Source organism: Canis aureus, chromosome 13 (genome assembly GCF_053574225.1).
Source record: "Canis aureus isolate CA01 chromosome 13, VMU_Caureus_v.1.0, whole genome shotgun sequence".
NCBI lineage: Eukaryota > Metazoa > Chordata > Mammalia > Carnivora > Canidae > Canis > Canis aureus.
Window position 1 is genome coordinate 30,262,082 of NC_135623.1, and position 25,948 is coordinate 30,288,029.

The following is a 25,948-nucleotide window of genomic DNA, read 5'->3' on the forward strand; positions in this document are numbered from 1 at the left end:
AATATCTTTCTGACTCTGCTATACTGATAATCATAGAAATTGTTCTAAACTGGTTCCTATTTACCACAAGTTAAGTATTTTTATTCTCATGATATTGAGCCTCCGATGAGTAAAAATCATTAAGCTCATAAAGCAATTTGAAAATAGAATCACTCTTCAATAAATTTAGAGTGGTATCTACAGCCTGAGATTATATTACCCACAAAGTGATGAACCTAAAGCTGTCTTTACAAGAAAATAATTTCTGAATATATTTTGAACTAACTATAAATGTAAAAACTGGTGCTGTAATTATCAATACCATATGATACCAGTGCTTTATTTATATGAGGATAAATTATAATTAGTATAAATAATAATTATTATTTAGTGGTCTTGTGGAGCTATCTAGATATGATTGATATGCCATGACAAATTATAATTTTAATTTTTTCCTAAATATAAGAACACAATTGATAGCTTTAGCTTTCTACCTTTTCTGATTTTTTTACTATTTAACCACGTTCAATTAATCTATTGTCTGTGCAGTCTTTAAGTTAATATATATCGCTATTTACAGAGCTATAGTATAAGCTCCAAAATATTTATGTACACCTGGAATTTTTTATTTCTAATTTCATCTGTTACATCAGTTTTCTTCATAATGTATATTTCTTCAAAATAATTCAAGAATCTTTTCCCCTAAAACTGTTCCAAGGCTACTTACATTTTATCCCTGAGGATTTAAAACAAAATAAGTCCCTAAAAATAACAAATGCATCTCAGGATAAAGAGGAACTCTGGTGGAAGAAGCATACATTCCAAATTAAAAGTAAGGTGGTTTCATTTTGGAATGATCATTCCCATAATAGAAAGCATTGTAAAGAAATCTCCTTAGACCAGAAGTTCAAATCCAGTTTTGGCAGTGTGATAGCCAATCATACAAATATATAATATATGTGGAGTGCATATATATTTACTGGGCTGTTTTCTGTCTTTTTTTTTTTTTTTTTTTTTTGCTTATATTCCCCAGGCATATCCATATGTCTTTTAAAGAAAAAAAAATAGTCAATGAAATCTGAATGATTGCAAAACACATGTATATCTCTCATTTCCTCCAGCCCATGAAATTGATAAACCTATTGGAGAGTGATATCAAAATTGCTGTTGGTCTTAGCTAATTGTGGAAATTTGATCCTCCATTTCAGTGGATATATGAATAAGGACATTAATAATGAAGATTGCTAGTCATTGTGATTGTCCACATCTATGCTCAATTTTTTACACTTTATTACTTCTTCATGTGTAACTTTACCCTCTGTGGTAAAGTTGGTAGTGTCTTGTCCTCAAGACATGGTTAATTGCATCTTATTCTAATCATCTCTATATATTATAACATGATATCCATAGTAGTTAAATTCGAATGTTGTGATTTGTCCCCCACCTTCCCTATCCTCTTGAGTGGCTGTGAGCTCTTCTTAGGGAAACTGTCTATGAAGGCACAGATTAATCCCTCAATAACTAAATAAAATGTTATTTAAAACAAAAATGTGGATCAAAACTGATTCCAACAACTATCCTTAGTTTGAAAGCTTTATCAAATGCTGAAATTTACTCACATTAATAGTACTATTCATTAACATTTAATGAGCCCTTGACATATGCTAAGTACTGGCTAGGAGTTTTGATGTCAGATTTCACTTAATCCTCATGACAATTCTCTGAGGTATGTACTATTACTCTATTCATTCAAAAGAAGAGGAAACAGATGCATAGAGAAGTTAAGTCACTTGTCCATATCTGTCCAACTACAGAATCCAAGCTCATAATACTTTTTCTTTAGATTGTCTGCACTACTTAGCTGATAAACAGTTCAGTTGCCCTGAACTCACCAATGTCCATGGCACTTCTAGTGAGCTAGTAAATACGATTATACCCTAGAGTCAAGAGTGTAAAATGCTTCATTTAGTTATGCTAAACTCACTCAATGTCTACAGTAAATTATTTCTAGATTCTCAGTTAAACAACAACTATTTTCTTCTTAAATGTACTCACATTCATCAGGTTATTTGTCTTGAATGTTGTTTATTGACTTACAACCATTCTTTCATAAAAGCATCACTCAAGTGATGTGGGAATGTTTATAGGGAAATCTAAAATCATACATCCTCAAGTATTTTCATTCAAGCCATTTAAAACTATTACCTTTTTTCTGGAAAAGCCATGCTCTTTTACATATTGATCTTGGTGCTCAGAGTTATCTTTACGAGTATGCTTTAAAATCTCTTACACATTCTTTAATATTCAGACCAAATGTCATTCCCTCTGTGAAGACATTCTTGAATTTTTTCATCACTCTCTCAAGCGGACTTAGTCACAACCTTTTCTGCTATTCCATATTGCATTGTACATATTGTTTCTTAATACTACCTGTTATTAACATATGAATCTCTAGCACTAACTTTGAACTCCTTGGTTGTAAGGAGAATATCATCTATTTTTGTGTGGCCAAGTAACTGTTCTACAGATAATAGATATTCCATAAATATAAAGTCTTCCAAATTCTTAGCAATGTACTTTTGTAATAAGAAAGGGAATATGAAGCTAAGTGTTAAATATATTGATTTGATGTTATATTTATCAAGGATCTTTATATGATATCAATTTCTGTTTTATTCAATATTATTCATAAACTACTTGCCTCTTCCAGCTAAAATGGAAAAATAAGCTACAATTTCTACTCAATAATCTGGAATATAGAATTATAGTTATCCTTTTGCACATACTTCCCATAATCCCCTGCTTTAAGAACATCTGAAAGACCAATGATAAAAGTATATATGTACATAAATATTAACTAGAGTGCAAGTGTCTGCATGCTCAAAACCTAGATATAACTGAGTACTAAGCCCTCATTTGGAGTTTAATACTCAGAACTTGTCAGGTATTTCTAATAAAGTGCCCCAATTCCCGCTCTACAAAATCTTAAAGCTTTATTAATTTTTAAAAAGTTAATTCTTTAACATTTCACAAAATTAAAATCATGTCATAAGCCTTACTAATCTCAAGAGGATTTATCATCATATTGGCTTATTTATGTCAGTAGAAGTTATTTGAGTTACAGCTAAGAGAAGCTTACCGCTACTTTTAAAAAGACCTACGGCAGGTTTTCCACTAATACCTTACGCTGTTCTATGTGGAGACTCTTCAAAATGTATATTCACAGCTAAGATATTAGAGATCTAAAAAAAATGTATGCTTCTAATATAAATCTCCAAAGGTTAGAGTACATCCAATGTATACCTAAGATACGTTAAATTGTCAGTTAGTGGTCCTGTGTTGGCACCTAGACATGCATTTCACAGAGGGGGTGGGAGTACAGAAAGAGAGAGGAAGAGAGCGGGAGACTGAATGACAACATTAAATTTCAAATGGCCATCTGGACTGGGACCATAAAGCACCATAATAAAAGCATAACTTGATAAGCCATAGATTCAGTGGCAATAAAAAAACATGGTTATGACTATTACCAACATACACACAATAATCCAGTTGCATTTAAAAAATGATATTCTTAGAATTCGAATGTGTTTCTCTGTACTGATTTACGTCAGGAATCAGCTGAGTCATTGGATGAAGACAAGGAGCTTGATGCTGATGACAAAAGCACAGTGAAGTCTGAAACCCTTTGTCAATACTAGAACTTTTTTAAATCAGTAGATAAAGTTTATTTTATTTTATTTTATTTTTACGTTTCAGCTTGACTGAGGTATAATTGACACATAAGATTGGAAAATCCTTTATCAATACTATACCTTTTCATCCAAGGCCTTGTGGTGTTCAAACAAAGATTTCAGTGCCTTGAGAACCTCAACTTCACTGGATACCCCTGAGGGGGACTGGGCTTGCCGTTTTACCACTGTCATTCTGAGTGACCTTTCATGTCGTGACACGAGGCATTCCAAGTGCTCCAGTAACAGCTATTGGGTTTAAGAGAAAATGTAATTATACCAAATGTAATTACCTTATGAATACAAGTTACTAATACTCATGACTTCTACCTTAAAAGATTGCAGAATTGCAAAGTAGCTAATGATAACCTCAGATTTTTATCACAGGTAGCAGCAAAGAAGCACAGATCTGATTCTAAATCAGGGTTCATAAATTACATTAAAGTAAGTCGCATTTCTATCATATAACAAATTACTCATTTAAGCAATGTAAATTATTCATTCTTTTAGAAAATTTAATAATTTCAGCATGAATTCAGTAAAATAGAACACAAAATAGGCACAAATAGAATAATTATTAAAGAACATTGCACAATGCATGATGATTTTGTTAAGAAAAAGGTATTAAAAGTCAAAACCATTTTAATTTACATTTGGTCATTTATAATTGTTGCATTAAGGATGTCTGGGTGGCTCAGCGGTTGAGCATCTGCCTTTGGCTCAGGGTGTGGTTCCAGAGTCCCGGGATCGAGTCCCACATCAGCCTCCCCTCCAGGAGCCTGCTTCTCCCTCTGCAGGAGGGAGATAGATATATCTCTGCCTTGGTCTCTGTGTCTCTCATAAATAAATAAATAAAGTCTTTTAAAAAACCTGTTACATTAAAGGAAATGAGTGTCATTATCATGTGGCTTTGAATGCGATTATAGTGATAATCACATTTGTGTAGTGATTATAGTGATAGTTGTAATCACATGCTCTAACGATTATAGTGAAAATCACTAATGATTTTATTCACAATTAATTCTTAGGTTACATAATAGAAAAATATATGCAGCCAACTGGAATGCAGCAACTGAGATTTGCAATAATCATTTGGGGAAGAGGTCAAAGGGCATGCTTTTTAAACTATTTACTCTTGAACCTACATTCACCCAGAGTAGCCTCTGAAGCCATAACAGAGATCAGGGCAAAGTCCAATGAACAGTTTTTCAGTCTGTTCCAACATTTCCTAAGGAAATTTTACTTTTAAATGTTTTACGAATTGAGGCTTCACATTTGTTTTGTTTAATAAGAGAGTTTTGCTGCTAAAAACAAAGATATATGAAAAAAAAACCCTGCTGGTTTAATGTCTCCGTTATTGAAATTTTGCCAGTAAACAACAATACATGACCAGGAAGTTTTGTAGGAGAGATTTTCAAAAGGATAGTGAAAAACATAGGCTTACAAATGGTGTCTATATAAAATAAAGCAGAAGTTACTCAAACAAAAAAGAAAAAAGCAGATATAAGGTACTGAGATGGAAAGAAGAAAAAAAAATTGCAGCATTTTTCCTAAAGCTTACATTTCCAAAACAGTGAACATTTTTGGTTTTCACAATGTCATTGTTAGAATCAGTGTCACAGGGGCGCCTGGGTGGCTTATAATCCGTTAAGCATCTGCCTTCAGGTCAGGTCAAGATCTCAGTCCCCTGGTGGGCTCCCTGCTCAGTGGGGAGTCTGTTTTTCCCTCTCCCTCTGCCCCTGCCCTTGCGTGTGTGCTTCTCTCTCTCTCTCTCTCTCTCTCTCTCTCTCAAATGAATAAATAAAAGATTCAGTGTTACATATTAGTATCACCTTTCTTAGCCCTTAATAAATTAATCTCTCTCTATTCACCATCACCAATTACGGTTCAAAGTATTAGAAAACTGCCATGCGTTGGCACAAAAGGACACAAATATCTGAAATCCTACATGTATATAGATCAGTAGGTAGGGATCATATTTAAGGGTGAAAACGATACTAATAGTTCTTCAGTATGAAGATGACGCAGTATTTTCAGAGAACCTTCCTCTTATCAATTTCTGATTATATTCCTGGTGTTCTACTGTCTTGAATTCTACAGATACACACATGCATTAGTTAAATTCAAGCTGTTTCAGATAGGTACATAGGTAATGGGATTCTGTGTGAACTTAACCCTGAAATAAAGAGTTACGGGAGGTGAAAAGAGGAGAGACCTACTCTGCACAGAGCCAGTAAGCACATGTTTCATTGAGAGCGTGATAATTAAAATGAAACTTAAAGAATGAGAAAAAGCTGGCCAAATGAGGAGCCAGATGAAGGACTCTGGGCAGAGGGTACAGCAAAGGCAAAGGGTTGGCATATTGAGGAACCAGAAGCAGAGTCATATGCTTAGAGCAAAGTTTGTCAAAGAAAGACCAACATCAGACAAACAGGGTTAAGTTCATACAAAGCCTTATAATTTATGTGAAACAGACTGCTCCCAAGTAGACCTTTCGGAGTCCAGATATTCGAGTTATCCCTGCGAATGGTATGCTAAAGCTGGCTCATACAAACTTGTTAAGAGTGGATGGTTCATGTTCAGGATTTTTGTGAGTCACGGACTAAAACAGTTTTCTTTAAAGCTGAAGTTATATAAAAATATTTTAAAAAGATAATACTTAAAATGTACTGCTTCCTAATTATTTTTACTAAATTCCAAGTTTATAATAAAATTCCTAAATATCCTATGTTCCTTGGGCTGTTTACTTCTATTGTATTTGAATGGTAGAAGTAATATAAACTGCTTCCCAACCGTGCGTCGTTTCCCAGCTCTGCATTTAGTGACATCATGATGGGAGCTTGAAATCAGCTACAATGGGAGTATTTACACCATAGAAATTCCAAACACTAGATAGATTACTACTTTTGAAAAATTTTTTTTTGGTAAAAAAAAAAAAAAATCACTGACCAGCACATCAGTGTCACTAGCCATCAAGTCGTCAGAGCTGGGAGCCCAAATGTTATGCCCTTTTTGAATCTCTGACCCACAGAATCTGTGAGTACAGCAAAATGTCATTTGTGACATTAAATTTGGGGGTGGTTTGCTAGGAAGCAGTAGGTAATCAGAAGACCTTTTTAAAAAGCATCTGCAACCATTTAGCCTGTCAACGTACTGAGGGAAAGAGAATACCGAATTTTCTTGGATGCTGCCTCTGAAGTGGGACTAACTCTTTGGGACCCACTGTTGCAGAGGTTTTTTGATAATCTCACAGACAAAAATGATTCACCTTTTTGATATCAACCTTTTTTTCTCTGGCCCCCACAATATTTGTTCAATGGGCACAAAAAAGTGACCAGGGCTTCAGGGATGGAAGTTATTTATTGATCTCGCAAAATGGGCTTCTCGCCATTAAGGCTGATGAATGGCCAAGCAACTAGCTGCAGTCATCAAACTTGAACTTCTTTCATGATACACTATACCTAAAGACCAGTCAGTCACTGTGAGGCGAGTAGATTATATCAAATCCCTTCCATCAGGGGGGGGTGGGGTTGCTGTCGTTTCTTAATGTAGTAAATGCTTTTTTTATGGATATGATTTGCCTTCTCTAATGGCTCTGCTTCTACTAACAATACCATCTTATCAGATTTTTGCTTATAGTCTTATTATCATGTATAACACTACTCCTGACCAAGTAAATAAATAAATAAACCCAAACAAAACAAAACAAAAACAAAAAAACCCACCCAAAAAACAAAAAACACATTTTACAGTGAAAAGAGTAATGCAATTCATGGATGTTCCCAGCCCTGCTTTCACCATGCTATCACATCAGTCAGAAGCAGGTGAGCCTATGGAATGGTTAAGTGATCCACAGAAGAGTCTATCTTAATTCTTGCTTGGAGATAACACATTGCTAGGTTGAAATGCTATCCTCCTGAAGTTAGCATACACTTAGAGTTAGTGATGAATGAACACATATTGGTCCAGATACAAAAGTCCAGGAATCAAGGGTCAGAATTGGAATTTATAATCGCCAGTCAGACTTTTTGACCACTTGGAGAAGAGGGGATCTTTATTTTTTGCTATATACATAATGTATATTCAATTATTCCCCCCCTTTACTATATTTTATATTGGGAGTTTGATTCTAATCAACATTTAAAGTAGTCCATGGCTTACAGAATACTAAGAGATGATTGAGATTTAATAAGAGTAAGAATATACATATGGAAGAACCCTGGTCATGTAACTGGATACATTCACCTTCTTTTTTGAGAAAAGGTGATTTTGTTTTTGTGTAAGAAGTATAGTTGTATTGTTGGGTAGATACATGTTAGTATTGCTGCTGTTTAGAATTGTAATATGAAAAGAGTGTATAGGGTTGCCTGGGTGGCTCAGTTGGTTAAGTGTCTGCCTTCAGCTCAGGTCATGACCCTGGAGTCTGGGGATTGAGGCCCATATCGGGCTCCCTGCTCAGTGGAGAGTCAGCCTCTCCCTCAGCCCCTCACCTTACTTGTGCTCTCTCTCTCCTAAATAAATAAATAAATAAATAAATAAATAAATAAATAAATAAATAAAATCTTTTTTTTAAAGAAAAGAGTATAATAAAATTTAGGTTGCAGTGGAGACTTGGTATTTGTGGTTATCCAAAATCTTTTGAACATATGCTCCATCTTTGTAGCTCGGGCTCCAGCTCCAAGCTGCATACTGAATGTCATCTTCTCGATATTGGAAACAAACAAACAAAATTTCTCTGGTATGGTTAACCACTAGGTGGCAGACATGTGACTTAAGAGTCAGCCAACCAGAGCCACTCACACTAGACAGACTGTAAAGGGAGCCAAGTGAGGAAACGTGCAAGACATGGGATCCATTTCCTTGTCACAGGTAGTAGCAGAGACTGCACATTTCTGGAACTGTGAATGTAAGGAAAACTCACAAGGCTAAGAAATATGGTCCTATCCATTGTGACTGGAAGCTAGGTTTGGAGATTTCTTCTATTCCTTAATTAATGACTTCTTGATTAAAACAGTTAAGCTGTCCTGTTTTATGCAATTAGGATAGTATATATTAAATATGTATATAATATAAAACATATATGTAAAATAACAACCAAATAACGTGTTCTTATAATAATATAACGCCGACTTCTTAAGGGCTCAACAATTTAACTTATCCTGAATACGCCTCAGTACTTAGGAAAATATTCAATAGAATATATGCTTAATACTCACTTGTCAAATCGAAGTAAGATAAATGTAAGTTATCTAACCTAGAGAATGTGGCCAAATTACTCAGATCTAGCATCTATCTCTGGCTTCTAAGCTTATAAATTAAAATAAATGAAGAATAAAGAGGAACTCACGAAGATAACACTGACAATCTACTAATTTTACACCTTTGCCAGGAGCTGCACTTTTGTCTAATATTTACTAAGTCTTGCAGAAGGCACTCTCTTTGGTGTTTTCAAAGGATTGCAGGGACTACATAAATGGCCACTAATAATCCTATGTTAGAATTCATTTTAAGTGACTACAGCCTATATATATGTATGTGTACATATATATTCACATATATATATAAATGTATCATATATGCATATGTACATATTGCATCATTAGAAATTTTTGAACTAAATTTTGAAAATTATACAACTTCTATTTAAATTTGAATTCAACATAACCCGTGTGCAATTATTTTCAACCACAAATGGCATTCAAGCAGACACATATTCTGGTCTGTACACGAATTCGGCTGCTGTAATATGGCCACACAACACAGCCATACTCTCAAATGCTGTTTACAATCCCCTATGGTCCTATGTAAATGTTTGAATCCCAGGATGCAATAACTGTTGGGAGGGCATGTGTCCTTAGGCCCCCTTCTCTTTATCATACCCTCTCAGAGCACTTTCAGATACACGTACACTTGCATCTAAACATACGTGCACATTTATCTTCACCTGCCTTCAGCTGCAAGGGTCTTTCTTTCTCAGTTGAACTGTGCTTTCCACTCACTGAGAAAATATGTTTGGAGGGATTTTATTAACTAGTGTAGACAGAGGTTTGTCAAGAATGGGAAACTTCCCTTTAGTAATGACAAGTGTTTGATTGTATTTAAAAGTCCATATAATTTCTTGGCTGAAAACATAAGTAAAGGCATGATAAAGAATGCTTCAAATTAAATCTTTAGCTTAAATTAAGGACCATTAAGTCTTTTAGTTGATGACCTCTAAGGGGAAATTATAGCTTTATTATTTAAAATAGATATTAAGACTGGCTCTTGAAGTCTAACTTTTTTTTCTTTCCTTTAAAGATTTTATTTATATATTTAGAGAGGGACACAGTGTGAGCAGGGGGAATGTGTAGAGAGAGAGAGAGTGACAGAGAGTCTCAAGCAGACTCCACACTGACTGCAGAGCCTGATGCCGGGCTCACTGCAGGGCTCTTCGTAGATATCATGACTCTGAGATCATGACCTGAGCCAGAATCAAAGGTCGGATGCTTAACCAACTAAGCCACCCAGGGGCGCCTTATAACTTCTTCAAAGTCACACAATAGCTACTTTCTAAAATACAACCAATAATATAAAGCATTCTTTGAGATCTATAGCCACAAAAATAGTTAAAACAGTTCCAAAACAATAAAAATTCTCCACTCTTATATTAAGAAACAAGAACTAGTTTAATATTCTGGTTTCCTTTCTCCTCTTCATTAATTAATCTGGCCAAAACATGGTAAGGTTTAGCAGATGATTTGAGTATGCTGAAAAAAATGGAAGGAATAAATTATTTTCTATACACAAATTTGCCTAAGTATTGTGAGAGAAGTTTTAGAAATAACAAATTTTGTTTAATCATTTTTGTCTACACTTTTATCAGTGTGAAAATATTAAACAATAAAGCTTTTTGAATATTTTTGAAATTTCTATTTTTGTACAATCATTAATAATAGGGCAGCCTGGGTAGCTCAGGGGTTTAGCGCCACCTTCAGCCCAAGGCCTGATCCTGAAGATCCAGGATTGAGTCCTGCATCGGGCTCCCTGCATGGAGCCTGTTTCTCCCTCTGCCTGTGTCTCTGCCTCTCTCTTTGTGTCTCTCATGAATAAATAAAATCTTTTAAAAATCATTAATAATATCATTATTATTTTATTATGATTTTATTTAGATGTCCTCGATTTAATTATTTGAGGCAGCTGAATTTAGTGATACTTTCATTTCTCTCATTCATTCATATTTTTGAGCTGGGGATCCCGTGTTACTATAGTAACACTATAGTGGCAAAATGATAAATGACCACAACTTTCAGCTCTGACATCAGAATAAATACCTCAAAATACTTTGCACACAATGATATAAAATCAATTACTGAACATTAGAATTGAACTACAAAATAATAAAGAAACTCTGCTCTTCCCTATACACAATCCTTTGTATCACTTACAGTTTGCAAGTGACTTTAAGCATATGATCTCTTAAATACATGGCCTGTGGTTAGGCTGAGGAGTAGATTCCCTAGGAATGTTACTTATAAGCTGCATGGCCTGAGACAAACTATTTATATGCTAGTTTTCCCATCAGTTAAATGGGGATAATGTGATTGCTGTAAGGATAAAGTGGGTTAAACATACAAAACATTAAGAGAAACATTTCACATGTAAATTAATGTTAGCTATTATCGTTTTATCATTATTAACTTATAGATAAACTGCATTCATTGAACTCTCTCTGAAACTTCTATTTTTTATTTGGAGAAGATATAATTCATTCAAATATTATTCAGTAGAGTCCTGTCTCATCTATTGTTTTTGATGATGCTCAAAATTATCACAAATACTTTAATCTCTTATGTTCTCTTTGTGGACTGTCTTGTATTTATCTCAACTCATGAGCATATGTTAACTCGTCAACATGGAAAGTCACAGGTATAAGAAACCTGGAAATTAAGACACTCACTTCTACTTTAAACTTCCTCACAATATAACACCAATCAAATTTTCTTTAGGTGTGAGAAGGAAATACTACCTTGTTGCTCTTTCTCTATGGCTAATAAGTAGGTGTTTATAGCAAGAAAAAAACCCAGAACATGGAGAAGGAGAAACTATTATATAAATCTATAAAAAGTATTATATTTAGCAAAGTTAAGAGGGCACTATGGGATAGGAGAGAACGTATGTCTGATTTTTAGCCCTAGATATTTTTTTTGTGTGATGGAGAGGGTGACAGGTGGTTATGAAATTTAGGAAGTTATTGTATAATTGAAAATTTGTACAAAGACGTTTTCATAAATCTATTTCCCTATTTTTCCCTAATCAACAACAAAAATCCTCCACAGAACTACTTTAAGAAGGGTGGAAAAATGTTTTCCGCTCTTATTCATGTTTTCAAAGTACCTATTATTCATGTTTTTTATTATTATTTTTTAAAATTTTATTTATTTATTCATGAGAGACACACACACACAGAGAAAGAGAGAGAGAGAGAGAGGCACAGACAAAGGCAGAGGGAGAAGCAGGCTCCATTCCAGGCAGGGAACCCGACACGGGACTCGATCCTGGGTCTCCAGGACCACACCCTGGACCAAAGGTGGCGCCAAACTGCTGAGCCACTTGGGCTGCCCTATTATTCATGTTTAAAGTCATGTTTAAAATCAATGGCTTCACTTTCCATTACCCTAATGGAACTTAATATCTGTATCTTTCTCACTTTGACCCTGAAGAGGTATTGCAAGTACAGCTTGCCTCACTGCTTCTAACCCCCCAAGGATTGTCTGCAGGTGCAACAGCCACAGGTACTTCTGGGCCCTATGGAGTGTAATATGATGAAGATTGTTGGATGCTGCTGCCAAATCTCCTAGTTCTCTGAAATTAGTCATGGTCAGGAAGGAATGATGCACTCCATACTGCAATGGTTTACTTTTAGGGTAAAGTCTTCCCTGAACTGTTGTAAATCTTGGAGTTTTCCATGGATCTAACTTTTTTTTTTTTAAGATTTATTTATTTATTTGAGAGAGAACACATACAAATGAGGTGGGGGGCCAGAGGGAGAGAGAGAACCTCAAGCAGACACTGAGTGGGGACCCTGATGTGGGGCTCAATCCCATGACCCTGAGATCATGAGCTCAGCCAAAATCAAGAGTTGGACACTTAAGTGATTGGGCTACCCGGGTACCCCTCCATGGATCTAATTTGAGTAATTGTGCTAATGGCCTCATGACTAAGAGCACACACAAGCTCTGGACTTAGACTGCCTTAGCTTTCAAATCCCTTTTCTCTTCTAATTATTTACTATGTAACTTCAAGCAAGTTATCTTCCTTTTTCTGAGCAGTTACCTCATCTGTAAAATGGGAATAATTATAACATGTTCCTCATAGGGCATTAGAAAGGAGTAAAGGGCTATAAAAAAATTTTAAAAAGTTGTATAAAAGAGAAATACACGGTTAGAGTTTCTGCTGCATTTTAAATATGAGAATTAGTTGAAAGTCTACCAAGAAGTTTACATTTCCTTCCATGTTCAGCTTCCTGATCCTACTTTTACATTTGGCTGTACTGTGCTACATCAGGGAATGTAGCCTAAAGCATTAAAATGGAAAATATAGTGAAATGGAGCAGAATAAATCTCATGGCAGAAATAAACTTTAAATTTGCATGAAAAATGTGTAAGTTAAAAACTCAAGGGTGGGAAAATATCAAAGTGAGAAAGAAATAGAAAAAAAAATTCATCTGACACCTGATAACATGATCTAAACTGTCCTTGTTATGTTCTATTTGAGGCAGTCCATATGACTGGCTCATCAAAGTCTCAATGAAAACCAATTCCTTGTGTGTATACTGTGTGAATTCTCTCTCTCTCTCTTTTTTTAAGGTTTTATTTATTTATTCATGAGAGACAGAGAGAGAGAGAGAGAGAGAGAGAGAGGCAGAGACACAGGCAGAGGGAGAAGCAGGCTCCATGCAGGGAGTCTGACATGGGACTCGATCCTGGGTCTCCAGGATCACCCCCTGGGCTGAAGGCAGGCACTAAACTGCTGAGCTACCCGGCTGCCCTGTGTGAATTCTCTTTACCATAAAATAAGACTGATGAATAAAGAGATAAATTGATTTCAATCATAAAACCATTATGCATACAATGGTACTTTTCCTTAAAGGCATAAGCTCATTGTTTTTGGAGCTATTGTTTTTTTATTACTCTACAAGATCAAGCATAAAATGAATACACTATTAATTATACCTCACTTTCTCACTTTTTAGCATTAATCTGCACAATACACTGAAATTACTTTTCATCCACTTCATGTTGAAATGGAAATATATTTCCACGTGAGAGTGGATATATAGTTTTCTCCTCCACATTCTTTTAGGAGAGAAACTATTCTCAGTTATAGGTGATCTGGTGATTTATACATTTTATGAAATTTAGGGACTTTTTCTTCTGAATGAGAAAATACAGGATCTTTGATCAAATTCTGGACTTGAATATCACAGGGCATGAGACTGAAAGAATATAGGGGTTTTCCAAGAGCAGAAGATAGTAAACCATCAAAATCATGAAATCAGAACATCAGAAATAGAAATCTCCTCAATCTTCTGAAATAAAAAAGCTGGCCTTGTTTAATTAGGAGAGTTCTGCTTCAGTGGTTTTATACGTTTGAAATAGGTGAGAACCAGTGCCAAACCCTCATATCACCCCATCACAGAAACTCATACCCTCTCGAGCCTCTCCTCCTCTGCCCACATCCAGCCTCTGAAATATGGGCATTCTATTCCAATACAACATTTTGAGAGTTTGAAACTAACAATTGAGATCCAGTCCTTCTTTCCAAGTCAAGGGAAGCAAAGGCCAGAAGGAATAAAAACATTTTCTAAGGCAACATAATGATTTAGAAGCTGAGACTGTAATTTAGGTCTCTGGACTTCCTGTTTTGAGTTTTATAGAATATTCTCCATGACTTTAAGTAACAGACCATGAGTTGGTGTACGCCTGAGGTCTTCCTCAAGTTTTTAAATGTTTGTGTTTTTATAAGTGTACAAGAGATAAGGCATTGAACTGTATATGGAATCGATTCCAAGCAGAGGCACTTTTATACTCACTCTAGTGTTGTTTCTTTCAGCTTTAAGTTCAGAAATTTCTTCTTCCTTTTCTAGAAGTTGCTCCCTACAGGCGTTTAATTCTTTTGTCAGTGCAGCAAATTCCTGAAAAAGGAATAAATATATTTTAAGATATATTTCAGTTATTTATTTATTTATTTATTTATTTATTTATTTATTTATTTATTTATGATTGTCACAGAGAGAGAGAGAGAGGTGCAGAGACACAGGCAGAGGGAGAAGCAGGCTCCATGCACCAGGAGCCTGAGGTGGGACTCGATCCCGGGTCTCCAGGATCGCGCCCTGGGCCAAAGGCAGGCGCCAAACCGCTGCACCACCCAGGGATACCTATTTCAGATATTTAAAATAAAATGTTTTCCACAGGAATAAAAAAAAGTAAAAATATAAACTTGAATGTAAAAAAAATGGGAATAATAACTTCAATGACTGGCTTACATATATATTTCTGTTATTAAATCAATTTGATTCCAATAGTCAGAAAATACTAAACCATGATGTTCAACATTCACATTTTATTATAATATGTTATTTAGGTAAGTGAATATAATATGTTTCAAAATGTATCAGATACATCACATTGAAATTAAGATTGACAATATACTAATAATACAGAATTATTGAAATGTGGCTAATTTTGTGAACAACAAAAATCTTATACTTTCATTCCTATTCAACAATGTTCAGACTGAGCATACTAAATCATCAAAAAAAAAAAAAAAGAACGCTCAAAACCAAACCAAACCACTACTAACAACAACCACAAAAAAATCCTACTAAATGTGCTATTTAGAGATTAAGAAGTTCATTTATATGTTAACAAGATGAGAGAAGAGAATCTTCCTCTTAGATTTATTATTTATTACTAAATAATAAATATCTAAGAGTTAATAACATCATCCAGCAAATTTATGCCTTGCTCAGCCTTTCCCTCTGAAACATAAGTTCCATGTGAACTAGGACTTTATTTGACTTCACTGCTACAATCTCAATGTCTAAGACATCCATAGTATTTATTTTCAGTAAATGAAAATGGATCATGGTGCTATAAAAAATATTGATGGTTCTGGAGTAATCTTCTCTCTGTGTGACAAATGACAATTTGGAGGACTCTTCAATAGCTTCCTCAAAATAGGATCAGAAATTGTGTGATCTCAGTATTTTTACCATGAAGCAGAGTTTAGACACAGTAAAGATTACATAAAAGAAAATCAAGAAACTCACTTAATTATTTGGCTACTCCAATTTATAAGAAAATACCATTTTAAAATGATTTTGAAAAGTAGTAAAGAGGTCTTTGTTATCATTATGATTATCTTTAAATCATTTAAGTGATTTTCAGTAGTAAAACTGATGCTTGTCAAATATTTAAATATTTGGGAAAACAGCTCCATGCTGAGAAAGTACTGTCAGAAGATCAAAAATAAAAATGAAAATCAGTGAGACAGTTTTGGTTAACCTAACCTCTATAAAGGCAAATATAGTCAAAAGTAAATCAATATGATGATTATGCAAAGCTGGGAAAGGTTTAGGGTTTATATTTTTGTTTGCTTCAAACCACTTATTTTGCTGAGTTTCTTTCTCAGTGGCTTTAGCCCAAATGGGTACTTCAAAGACCTCAGAGTAGACTTAGTGCTTAGAATGAAGATGAAAGAGTTCATTGTTACATTTAGGCTGGCATTATACAGAAAAATGTTTTCTCTCCTGATTGCTGCCTGCTTAAATGTTGTTGATAGTCTCTGAGCATATTACTTAGCGGAGAATGGAAATAAGCAACAAGTAGAAAACAATAAACATTTTCATAAAAAGCAAAACTTTATAAAAACAGCAGAATTTTGCTGGAGAAAGGAAGAAAATGATGATGCTGTATTATATATTGTTAACATATAAGCATTTAAAAGTAATCCTATACTTATGAATATTATAGACAAAATCAAATCAAATCTATATTTGACATCAGAACAGTTTTTAAAAACTTATATTTAGGCCTATCTTTCTAGAGATTTAGCTTACTATCTACAGAAAGATAAAATATCCAAAGGAAATATTTCAGATAAAATATCAGAGGAAATATTTCAGAATTATAACATGAGGTATTTCCAGGTATTAAAATAATAGGTGAGCTTTGGTGCTTTTTTTTTCTTCCTCCTATGTATTTTTATCATCAAAACTCTCTACAATCAAGAAATATTCTTTAATGCTTAGAACACAGAGAATATAAGCGCACTGAAATAATCATAGATTCAAAACCAAGGACAGAAATTGGTCATGATGTTATGGGTGATAGATGACTTTGGATTTTTTATTTGTTATCATGGAACTGAATATGAGCAAGCTTTTTGGTGTCTCCATCTATTAAGATTAACTTTAAATTTATTAACTTCCTAGAAAATTTCAGGCACTACGCTGACATTTTTTATCTCCTCTTTCTCTCTAAATAACCCATGGGGGTGTCTCACTCCCATTTGATGGCTGAGGAAACTGAAATACTAAGACTCAAGTCCAAGTTCATGAAGTTCACAACCCATACACAGTGAGTTAGACTGTGAATATGGTTTTCCAGAACGCTTGTCCAGTAGTGTCTTTGCTTTCTACCATTTGATTGATCCTACCTATTCATCACATTTGTATGATTCAGATTTGGAGTGTACTCAGCAGTACTTTTTTTTCTTATCTGAAGCATTGGATAACCATTACTTACATTCACCTGTGTTATCCTTAATTAGTCCAAAGGAAGTATGGGGAACTAGGAGGCCGAAGGCAAAGTGTGTCTTCCACGCAGAGCAACAAGAATTAGACAAGCACATTCTGTGTATCTGGTACTGCCATAGAGGCAGATACCTCATACAGAGTTACTCATCAAATGTTTGTACACTTTCCTTTGATATTTCTCTTTCTGTATCTACTTCTCCATCCTTACTGTTAAAATGACCTGAGTTTTATATATCTTTTATGAGATGTTAATAACACCAAATATAATTAACACTGATTCAGCCCTTACAATATGGCAGGCATTCTGCCTGGCAATTTATTTATTTTTTTAAAAGATTTTATTTATTTATTCATGAGAGACAGAGAGAGAGAGACAGAGAGAGAGAGAGAGAGAGAGAAAGAGGCAGAGACACAGGCAGAGGGAGAAGCAGGCTCCATGCAGGGAGCCTGACATGGGACTCGATCCTGTGATGCTGGGATCATACCATCAACTGAAGGCAGATGCCCAACTGCTGAGCCACCCAGGTGTCCCGCTGCCAGGCAATTTATATTGATTATCTCATTAATCATAATAAAACTCTATAACAAATACTAGAATAACACTAAATAAAACTATATACTCTTATCATATAATCTAGCAATTCCATTCCTTGGCATTTGCCCAAAGGAATGAAAAACTATGTCCGCACATAAACATGCACACGGACCTTTATAAGGGCTTTATTCATAATTGCCAAAACCTGAAAGAAACCAGATGACTTTCAATAGGTGAATGGATAAACTTTGGTACACCCAGACTATAGTATATTATTCAATGTTGAAAAGAAACGAGCCAGCAAGACAGGAAAAGACATGAAGGAAACCTAAATGCATACTACTAAGTGAAAGAAGCTATTCTGGAAGGTTCTATATGGCATGATTCCAGCCACATGACAAAGGCCAAACTATGGATTTCAGTGAGTAACAAGGGTTAGGTTGGGGGAGAGCGATGAATAGGTGGAGTGCAGGGGATTTTGAGGGCAGTGAAAATGCTCTGCATGGAAAAATGTTGGATAACGGTCATTACATATTTGTCTAAACCCACAGAATGTGTAACATCAAGAGTGGAATAATCACCAAGGGTAATGCAAGCTGCCAACTTTGGGTGGTAAAGTGGTGGCAGTGTAGGCTCCTCAACTGTAATGGATGCATCACTTTGATGGGGGGTGTTTATAATAGGGGAGGCTGTACATATGGGGAGGCGGAGGGCATATGGGCAATCTCTGTATCTTCTCCTCAATTTTGGTAGAAACCTAAAACTGCTCTAAGAATATAAAGTCTTAAAAAAAATCGTACTGAGGCCTAGAGAAGGTAAGAGATTTGCCCAATGTTAGGTAGTCAGTCAATGGTACAGGTGATAACAATTTGTTGTTTTTCCCTTCCGACCACAGACTTTCCTTTTCCAATTTGTTCCTCTTTCAGTCTGTAAAAATCGTATCTTTCTCAAGCTCACAAAACTTTTCAGAGCTTCTTACTTTCAAACATACCAAATATAACAGACTTTAACTTTCAAAATTCAAACTATCTAAAACATGGCCCTTTTATAATTAGTTCACTCTATTTCTCATCAAACAATGGCAATTACCCTTTTGAGGAGGAGCCACTTTGCTCTGCCCTGAGCTTGGCATTTTATGTGAATTACCTAATCTTTTCCCTATTTCTCAGATGAGGATGTTGAAGCTTATCAGGGATAATAACTTGCTCAAGGTCAGTCACATAGCTAAAAATAATCCACCCTGATTTCAAAACTCTGTAATTTCTACAACATTGCCTCCTTTTGTCTGAAAAAGCAAAATCATCAAATTTCTTAACAGTATCAATTGATACAATCTTATCATCCTTTCTATCCATCCATCCATACAACATTTATTGGGCGCCTACGACATTTCAGAGCCACTGCTAGGTGTTGAAGACCTAAAGATAACATAGTTGCTACACTTGATCTCATAGATCTTTCAGAAATCACATTTGAGGCACATTAGGGATTTTCGTCACTCAAAACCCATCGCTAAAGTGACACATTTAACTTTTTAGTCTACCCACTTAGAGACATTGCTAATTTACAGGTGACTCTGACCCTGTAAAGCTTCCTTCTCAGAAGATGTCTTTTGCAACTACCACAGATTTTCCTTTCCTGTTTCAATTTCCATCTTTCCATTTCCTCATCTCTCTTCTATTTCTTTCATTCACATACTATCTCTTATTCCTTCCACATTCTCTCTGCCTAACTAAATTTACTTATTTATTTTTAAAAGTTTTACTTTTTTATCTAGAGAGAAATAGAGTGAGCAGAGGGAGGGGCAGAGAGAGAAGGAGAGAGAGAGAATCTTAAACAGACGATGTGCAGAGCCGGAGCCTGACAACGGGCTTGATCTCATGACCCCGAGATCATGATCTGAGCTGAGATCAAGAATCGGATATTTAACCGACTGAGACACCCCCTAATTTATATTTACATTACCAGTTTGCATTATTAATGTTCTACAGTACCTTGTCCAAAATCTATTCATGCATTTACTGAATTGTTTTTAAAATAATTGAATTATGTTTTCATCTCCTCCAAGTAGCAGTATGATCCTTTAATGCAAGGTTGTTATCTTGTTTATTTTTATATCCTTAGGATTTAGCATAGTTCCTGACAAATTATACGCAATGAATCTTTGTTATAACAATAAATGAATAGTTCATTTTCCCTAAGCTTTTAAATTTTAATACCAAAACAATAATTGGGTAGTTATTTCTTTTTCTGAGTGAGATTTTTAGAATTTGCTCCACATACAGTATGTCTGATATCCTTTTTACTTTGTAGCAGTTATTTTTGTCTACATCTAAAATATTATCCTGTGCCATATTCTACATAGCAACGGCATTATTGTCTATTATGTTTTGTTGCATATATATAAAGTGGTACTATTGTTCCCAATGATTCATGTACTTAGATTTATCATTTGTTCATTGGTTATATTGTCTTATTCAGTGTCAAAAATATATATTTAATCTATGTTATTTCTCTAGTTTCCCAAACTATAGTCTATAGAACTGTATCTCTATAAGATTCTCAGAAAAAAAATCTATAGCCAAATGAATTTAGGAAAATTCATGTATGCTATATATTTTGCCCTTGGCAAAAAGGCATGTTTGGAAAAATATATGCCTTTGGAACTGTACTATAGGCATCAGAATATCAGAGATTGTGAGGAAAGTTGGGGTTGTGGCCAAGAATTGGGAACAACCTGGGTTTCCATCTATAGAAAATGGGGGAATTAAATATAGCACATGCACATAATAGAATATTGCGCAAAGGGCAGAACAAATAGGCTAGATCTTCTTATAGCAACATGGAAAGATTTCAAAAGTATAATTTTGAGTGAAGAAGGTAAGAAAGAGAGAACACAATATGGAACACAGAGTATTTTCAGAAGCTGAGACAGCAAAGATAAATGTTAGAAGAAAACTTCATTCATACTCCACCATTTCTGAATTCAAAGGAGTCTATAGGAAGAGCTGAGTTTGCTTTGAGTCACTGACACAGGAGTAGTAGATCAGTTACCAGCCGCAAGCCAGATTCAATAACTTTTCAGACCAATCATTTTCTTTCCCAACCATAGTCTGCCCAAATTCCTACTTTTCCCCAGGACCAAAATGACTTTCCCTACTCTATTTTTTTCTTGGAATTTTAAAGAGTGGTCAGGAAACAGAGTGCCATGTAAGTATTCTCAGACCAAAGAGAACATACTGCTCTTTCCTAATAAGTACTCATGCACCCAACACACACACACATGCACACACACATGTGCACACACACACACACACACATTCCTATGAGCACTCCCTGTATATTGACGCTATTCTAAGTGCTAGATAGATGATAAAAAAGGAAGCAAGTCAAAGTTTTTGCTCTCAATAGGTTATAAGCATTTAAGCATTCATCATTCAAGCAACTTATACTCAAGAGTGAATCATTTTGGGATGCCTGGGTGGCTCAGTGGTTGAGTGTCTGCCTATGGCTCAGATCATGATCCTCGGGTCCTGAGATTGAGTCCCACATCAGGCTCCCCACAGGAGGCCTGCTTCTCCCTCTGCCTGTGTCTCTGCCTCTTTCTCTGTGTCTCTCATGAATGAAGAAATAAAATCTTTTAAAAAAAGAGTGAATCATTTCTAGCTATATCAATCAGTCTCAAAACTAATTCAACTCACCATGTAGATTAATTCCTTTAAGATATAAAGCAAAAATAAACTATTGCTACTATATCAAAATAAAAAAAGCCTCTGCACAGCAAAAGAAACAACCAACAAAATTAAAAGACAACTTACCAAATGGGAGAAGATATTTGCAAATGACATATCCAATAAAGGATGAGCGTCCAAAATATATAAAGAACATACACAACTCAATACCCCCCAAATCAAATAATCCAATTTAAAAATGGGCAGAAGATATGAATAGACATTTCTCCAAAGAAGACCATACAGATGGCCAGCAGACACATAAAAAGGTGTTCAACAGCATTTATCATCAGGGGAACACAAATCAAAACCACAATGAGATATCATCTTAGACCTGTCAGAATGGCTAAAGTAAAAAACTCAAGAAACAACAAGTCATTGGTAAGGATGTAGAGGAAAAAAAGGAACCCTTTTGTGCACTGTTGGTGCAAATGCAAACTGGTGTGGCCACTGTGGAAGACAGTATAGAAAAAATTAAAAATAGAACTGCCCTAGGAACCAGGATCACACTACTATGTATTCACACTAAGAATACAAAAACACTAATTTAAAGGGATATATGCACCCCCATGGTTACTGCAGAATTATTTACAGGAGCCAAACTATGGAAGGAGCCCAAGTGTTCATCAATAGATGAATGGATAGAGAATGTATGGTATATATACACAATGGAATTTTATTCAGACGTAAAAAAGAATGAAATCTTGCCATTTGCAACAATATGGCTGGAGCCAGAGTATAATGCTAAGCAAGATAAGCCAATCAGAGAAAGACAAATACCATATGATTTCATTCATATGTGGAATTTAAGAAACAAAACAGTGAACAAAGGGGGGGAGAAAGAGAAAACAACCAAAACACAGACTCTTGACTATAAAGAACAAATCGATGGTTATCAGAGGGGAGATGGGTGGGGGACAGGTGAAAACAGATGAAGGGGATTAAGAGTATATACATCCTGATGAGCACTGAATAATATAAGCTGTTGAATCACTATATTGTACACTTGAAACTAATGTCACATGTATAACTACACTGGAGTTTAAATAAATAAATAAATAAATAAATAAATAAATAAATAAAGCCAAACAAAAAATATTTTTTCTTTTATATATGTGTGTATATATATAAATGTGTGTATATATATATCTGTATATATATGAATTGTGAATTCATATGTATTAATTTCCCAAATTCATTTGGCTATCTATCTATATATATAGAGAGAAATATTTTTCTTGTTAGTATCTTAAAAAAACTGAAAGCATCATTTCTTACACCAAACACAAGTCATCTAATTTCTTTGCACCCCTAATTTCAATTTATAAGTCTTATAAAAGAAACTTGATTAAAAGATAATCTTAACTATATGGGGCGCCTCGGTGGCTTAAAGGTCTGACTCGGTTTTGCCTCAGGTTATGATCTCATAGATCATGAGCTCTTTCTCTCTCTCTCAAATCAATCAATCAATCAATCAATCAATTAATCTAAAAAAAGAGAGAGATTAATTCCAGCAAAGCCAGTACGGGTTCCCATCTGCCCCAGGTCTGTTAGATCCCAGAGCAGAGGTAACTTGCCTTTGTATCTGGGCCTACTGGCATCAGAGCTAAGGATGAACTTGTGTAATTCAAGTGTCTGAGCTGCTAATATTTCAAATAAAAGCCCTTAGGTCAGTGAATTGTTCTCACTGGTTTCGTGCAAAGAAGCTCCTCTTGTTTTGCTTCCTGTAGGGGCTAAAAATGAAAGCTATATGGGCAAGACCAGGATTCCCTGGGTTCCTGCACCTAATCACGTTCTATAGAAGTAACTTGGGCAGGAGGAGAGCGTTGAGATTCAGAGCTTCCTCTGGCCGTTGTTTCTCTTCCCTTCTCATGCCTCTTTTCACTCGGGAAATCACCGCAGCCTCCTAGGCTGTCCCTCCTTGGACAGATGCAGAACATTCTACTCTTATATATGTTCACCTTTAAATGCATTTTCTGATGTTTAATATTAAATATAGGACTAAAATAGACCAATAACTTCTCTCTTTTCAGGATGGTGTGCTTACTGGAGGGGGCTGATTTGGGAGGAAAAAAAAAGAGGACATATTTTCTCATTAACTAAATGTTTGAAAGGCCTTGATTTAATAGGTGAATCCTCACCTCAGAAAAGCAGGGCAGGAGAAGCTGCATGACAAGAGGGAAATTCAACCTTTTAATTGCAAGTCATTGACACCAGGCAGCAGTCTCCAGAGTAATCTCTGACAATCCATTCATCATAATTACAATTTTAACACTCTTTACCCTCCAATTAAACCTGCATTCTCTGATCTTGTGGGCCACTTTATTAATTAGCCGGCAATGGCCTTATTTCTGCAGTATATCTGAGTATGTACTGGCTAAAAAATCATAAGTTCAAATCAGCCTGAGAAAGAAGAGAAAAAATAAAGGGTGAACTGGAATTCAGCTTCACTAAGCACCACCAACAACCTCACCAACCACAAAAAAAGCATCTTTTAAGTTTATTCTCCAACCATCTAACATTTGTGCAAATCAAAAATAGCTCTGAGGAAAGCATATGGCATGGAAGCATGCTGACTTGACCATCTAGCATTTAAATTAGACAAAATTAACAACTTCAAAATGTTTTTATAATGACTTCGTTAGGCTGTACCCCCAATTTACTATATTTTGGTGTCTCCTCTTTTGAAAATTGAAAATTCCTCTAGCAATTCTATTTGTAGTGGAAAGCTTTGGATTTTAAATCTACATTTCTTTGGATATAACTGCACATAAATTTGCATGTATAATGATACATATCTCCTGCCCTACACCCTAGAACATATTTTTCTAGAACAAATTAATAACAGAAATATTATATTGAAGAGATGAAAGCAAAAAACAAAATGTCTTAATATATTCATTAAATTACATATATATGCACATCTCAGAATATAAGTTATAAATTCGCAAGAGGCTGTAGAAACTCAGCTTGGAAATTAAAAAACATGTGTTTTACAGAAATTAATACCCCATCCATCGCTCCCTCTTTCTCTGTATGTACATATATACATATATATATATTTATTTTTATTATTCTTATTGCTACATTATGTTATGTAATCAAATGCAGTGTTAATGACCTCTGGTCTCGTAATTGCCTCCTAGCCTTGCATGAGCTCAGGAAAAGCTGTCATCCAAAATTAGTGTGTGAAACAGCCATGTCTCATGGTCAGCCCTGGGCTAGATAGCTTGAAGGTAGATCGCCTACACAACTAATACAACTTGACAGGCACAACTGGACTCTCAGAGTTTTCACAGAAATTGTTGACTAAGACTGCCCAATTTAGAGGGAAAATGAGATTTAAACTCCATGCAAATAGTATTTTGTGCCCCCTTGATTTTTTATGTATCCGTATTCCCACAAGACACTGGTGTTGTCTTTTCCCTATAACTGCATGATAGAAAATTATGTTAATGTGTTAAGGTGACCTGAAAGATGTGGGTCTGTTTAAAATCAATTATGCAACAAGAACCGTTTTACAGGGGCACCTGAGTGGCTCGGTGGTTGAGCATCTGCCTTTGGCTCAGGGCATGATCCCCGGGTCCTGGGATCGAGTCCCACATCAGGCTCGCCGCTGGGAGCCTGCTTCTCCCTCTGCCTGTGTCTCTGCCTCTCTCTGTGTGTCTTTCATGAGTAAATAAATAAACCTTTTTTTTTTTTTTTTAAGAACCATTTTACATAGATAGACATAGGTACTGGGTAGCTTTTGTTTTCAAAAACCTTCCAATCAAGCAAACTGGCATCATCTAAAAAGTGGATGTTTGTTGAAATCAAACACAAGTGCTGTCAGGCAGGCTCAGGCTGTATAGCCATGAAGCCATGTTTTTTACCATGCCTCACTTATTATATTCCCACTGAAATGATCCTATCTTATATCACACCTCTGCTCTGCTTTCTAGTCTTTAATTTGTCTATCTGTGTACAGCACTGCCCTGAGTATCAGATGCTTTTTAAAGGCAGCTGTTAGAAATGATTCAGCTTTGTTGCTGAATACTAAATTATGGGCAATGCTATCATAGATTGGTTGGGGACACATTTGGAGGGAAGTACATTTTTCAGTATCCCAAAATTGACTACTCTGTCTACATTATGACCTCTGTGGGCCTTACATACTTTTGCCTTTGTGGGCCCC

The 25,948-nt window shown here is 35.3% G+C and overlaps 1 protein-coding gene across 18 annotated transcripts in view; it reads right to left on the reverse strand.

Moving 5' to 3' along the window:
* PPFIA2 (PPFI scaffold protein A2) overlaps positions 1-25,948 on the reverse strand; it is a 475,838-nt gene that overhangs the window by 182,857 nt on the left and 267,033 nt on the right. For all 18 annotated transcript variants that reach the window (XM_077845638.1, XM_077845653.1, XM_077845643.1 and 15 more), the window contains 2 exons: positions 14,782-14,883; positions 3,795-3,959 (listed from right to left, as the gene is read on the reverse strand). In XM_077845638.1, the coding sequence (XP_077701764.1) occupies positions 3,795-3,959; positions 14,782-14,883 (267 nt within the window). The remainder of the gene's footprint in view (positions 1-3,794; positions 3,960-14,781; positions 14,884-25,948) is intronic.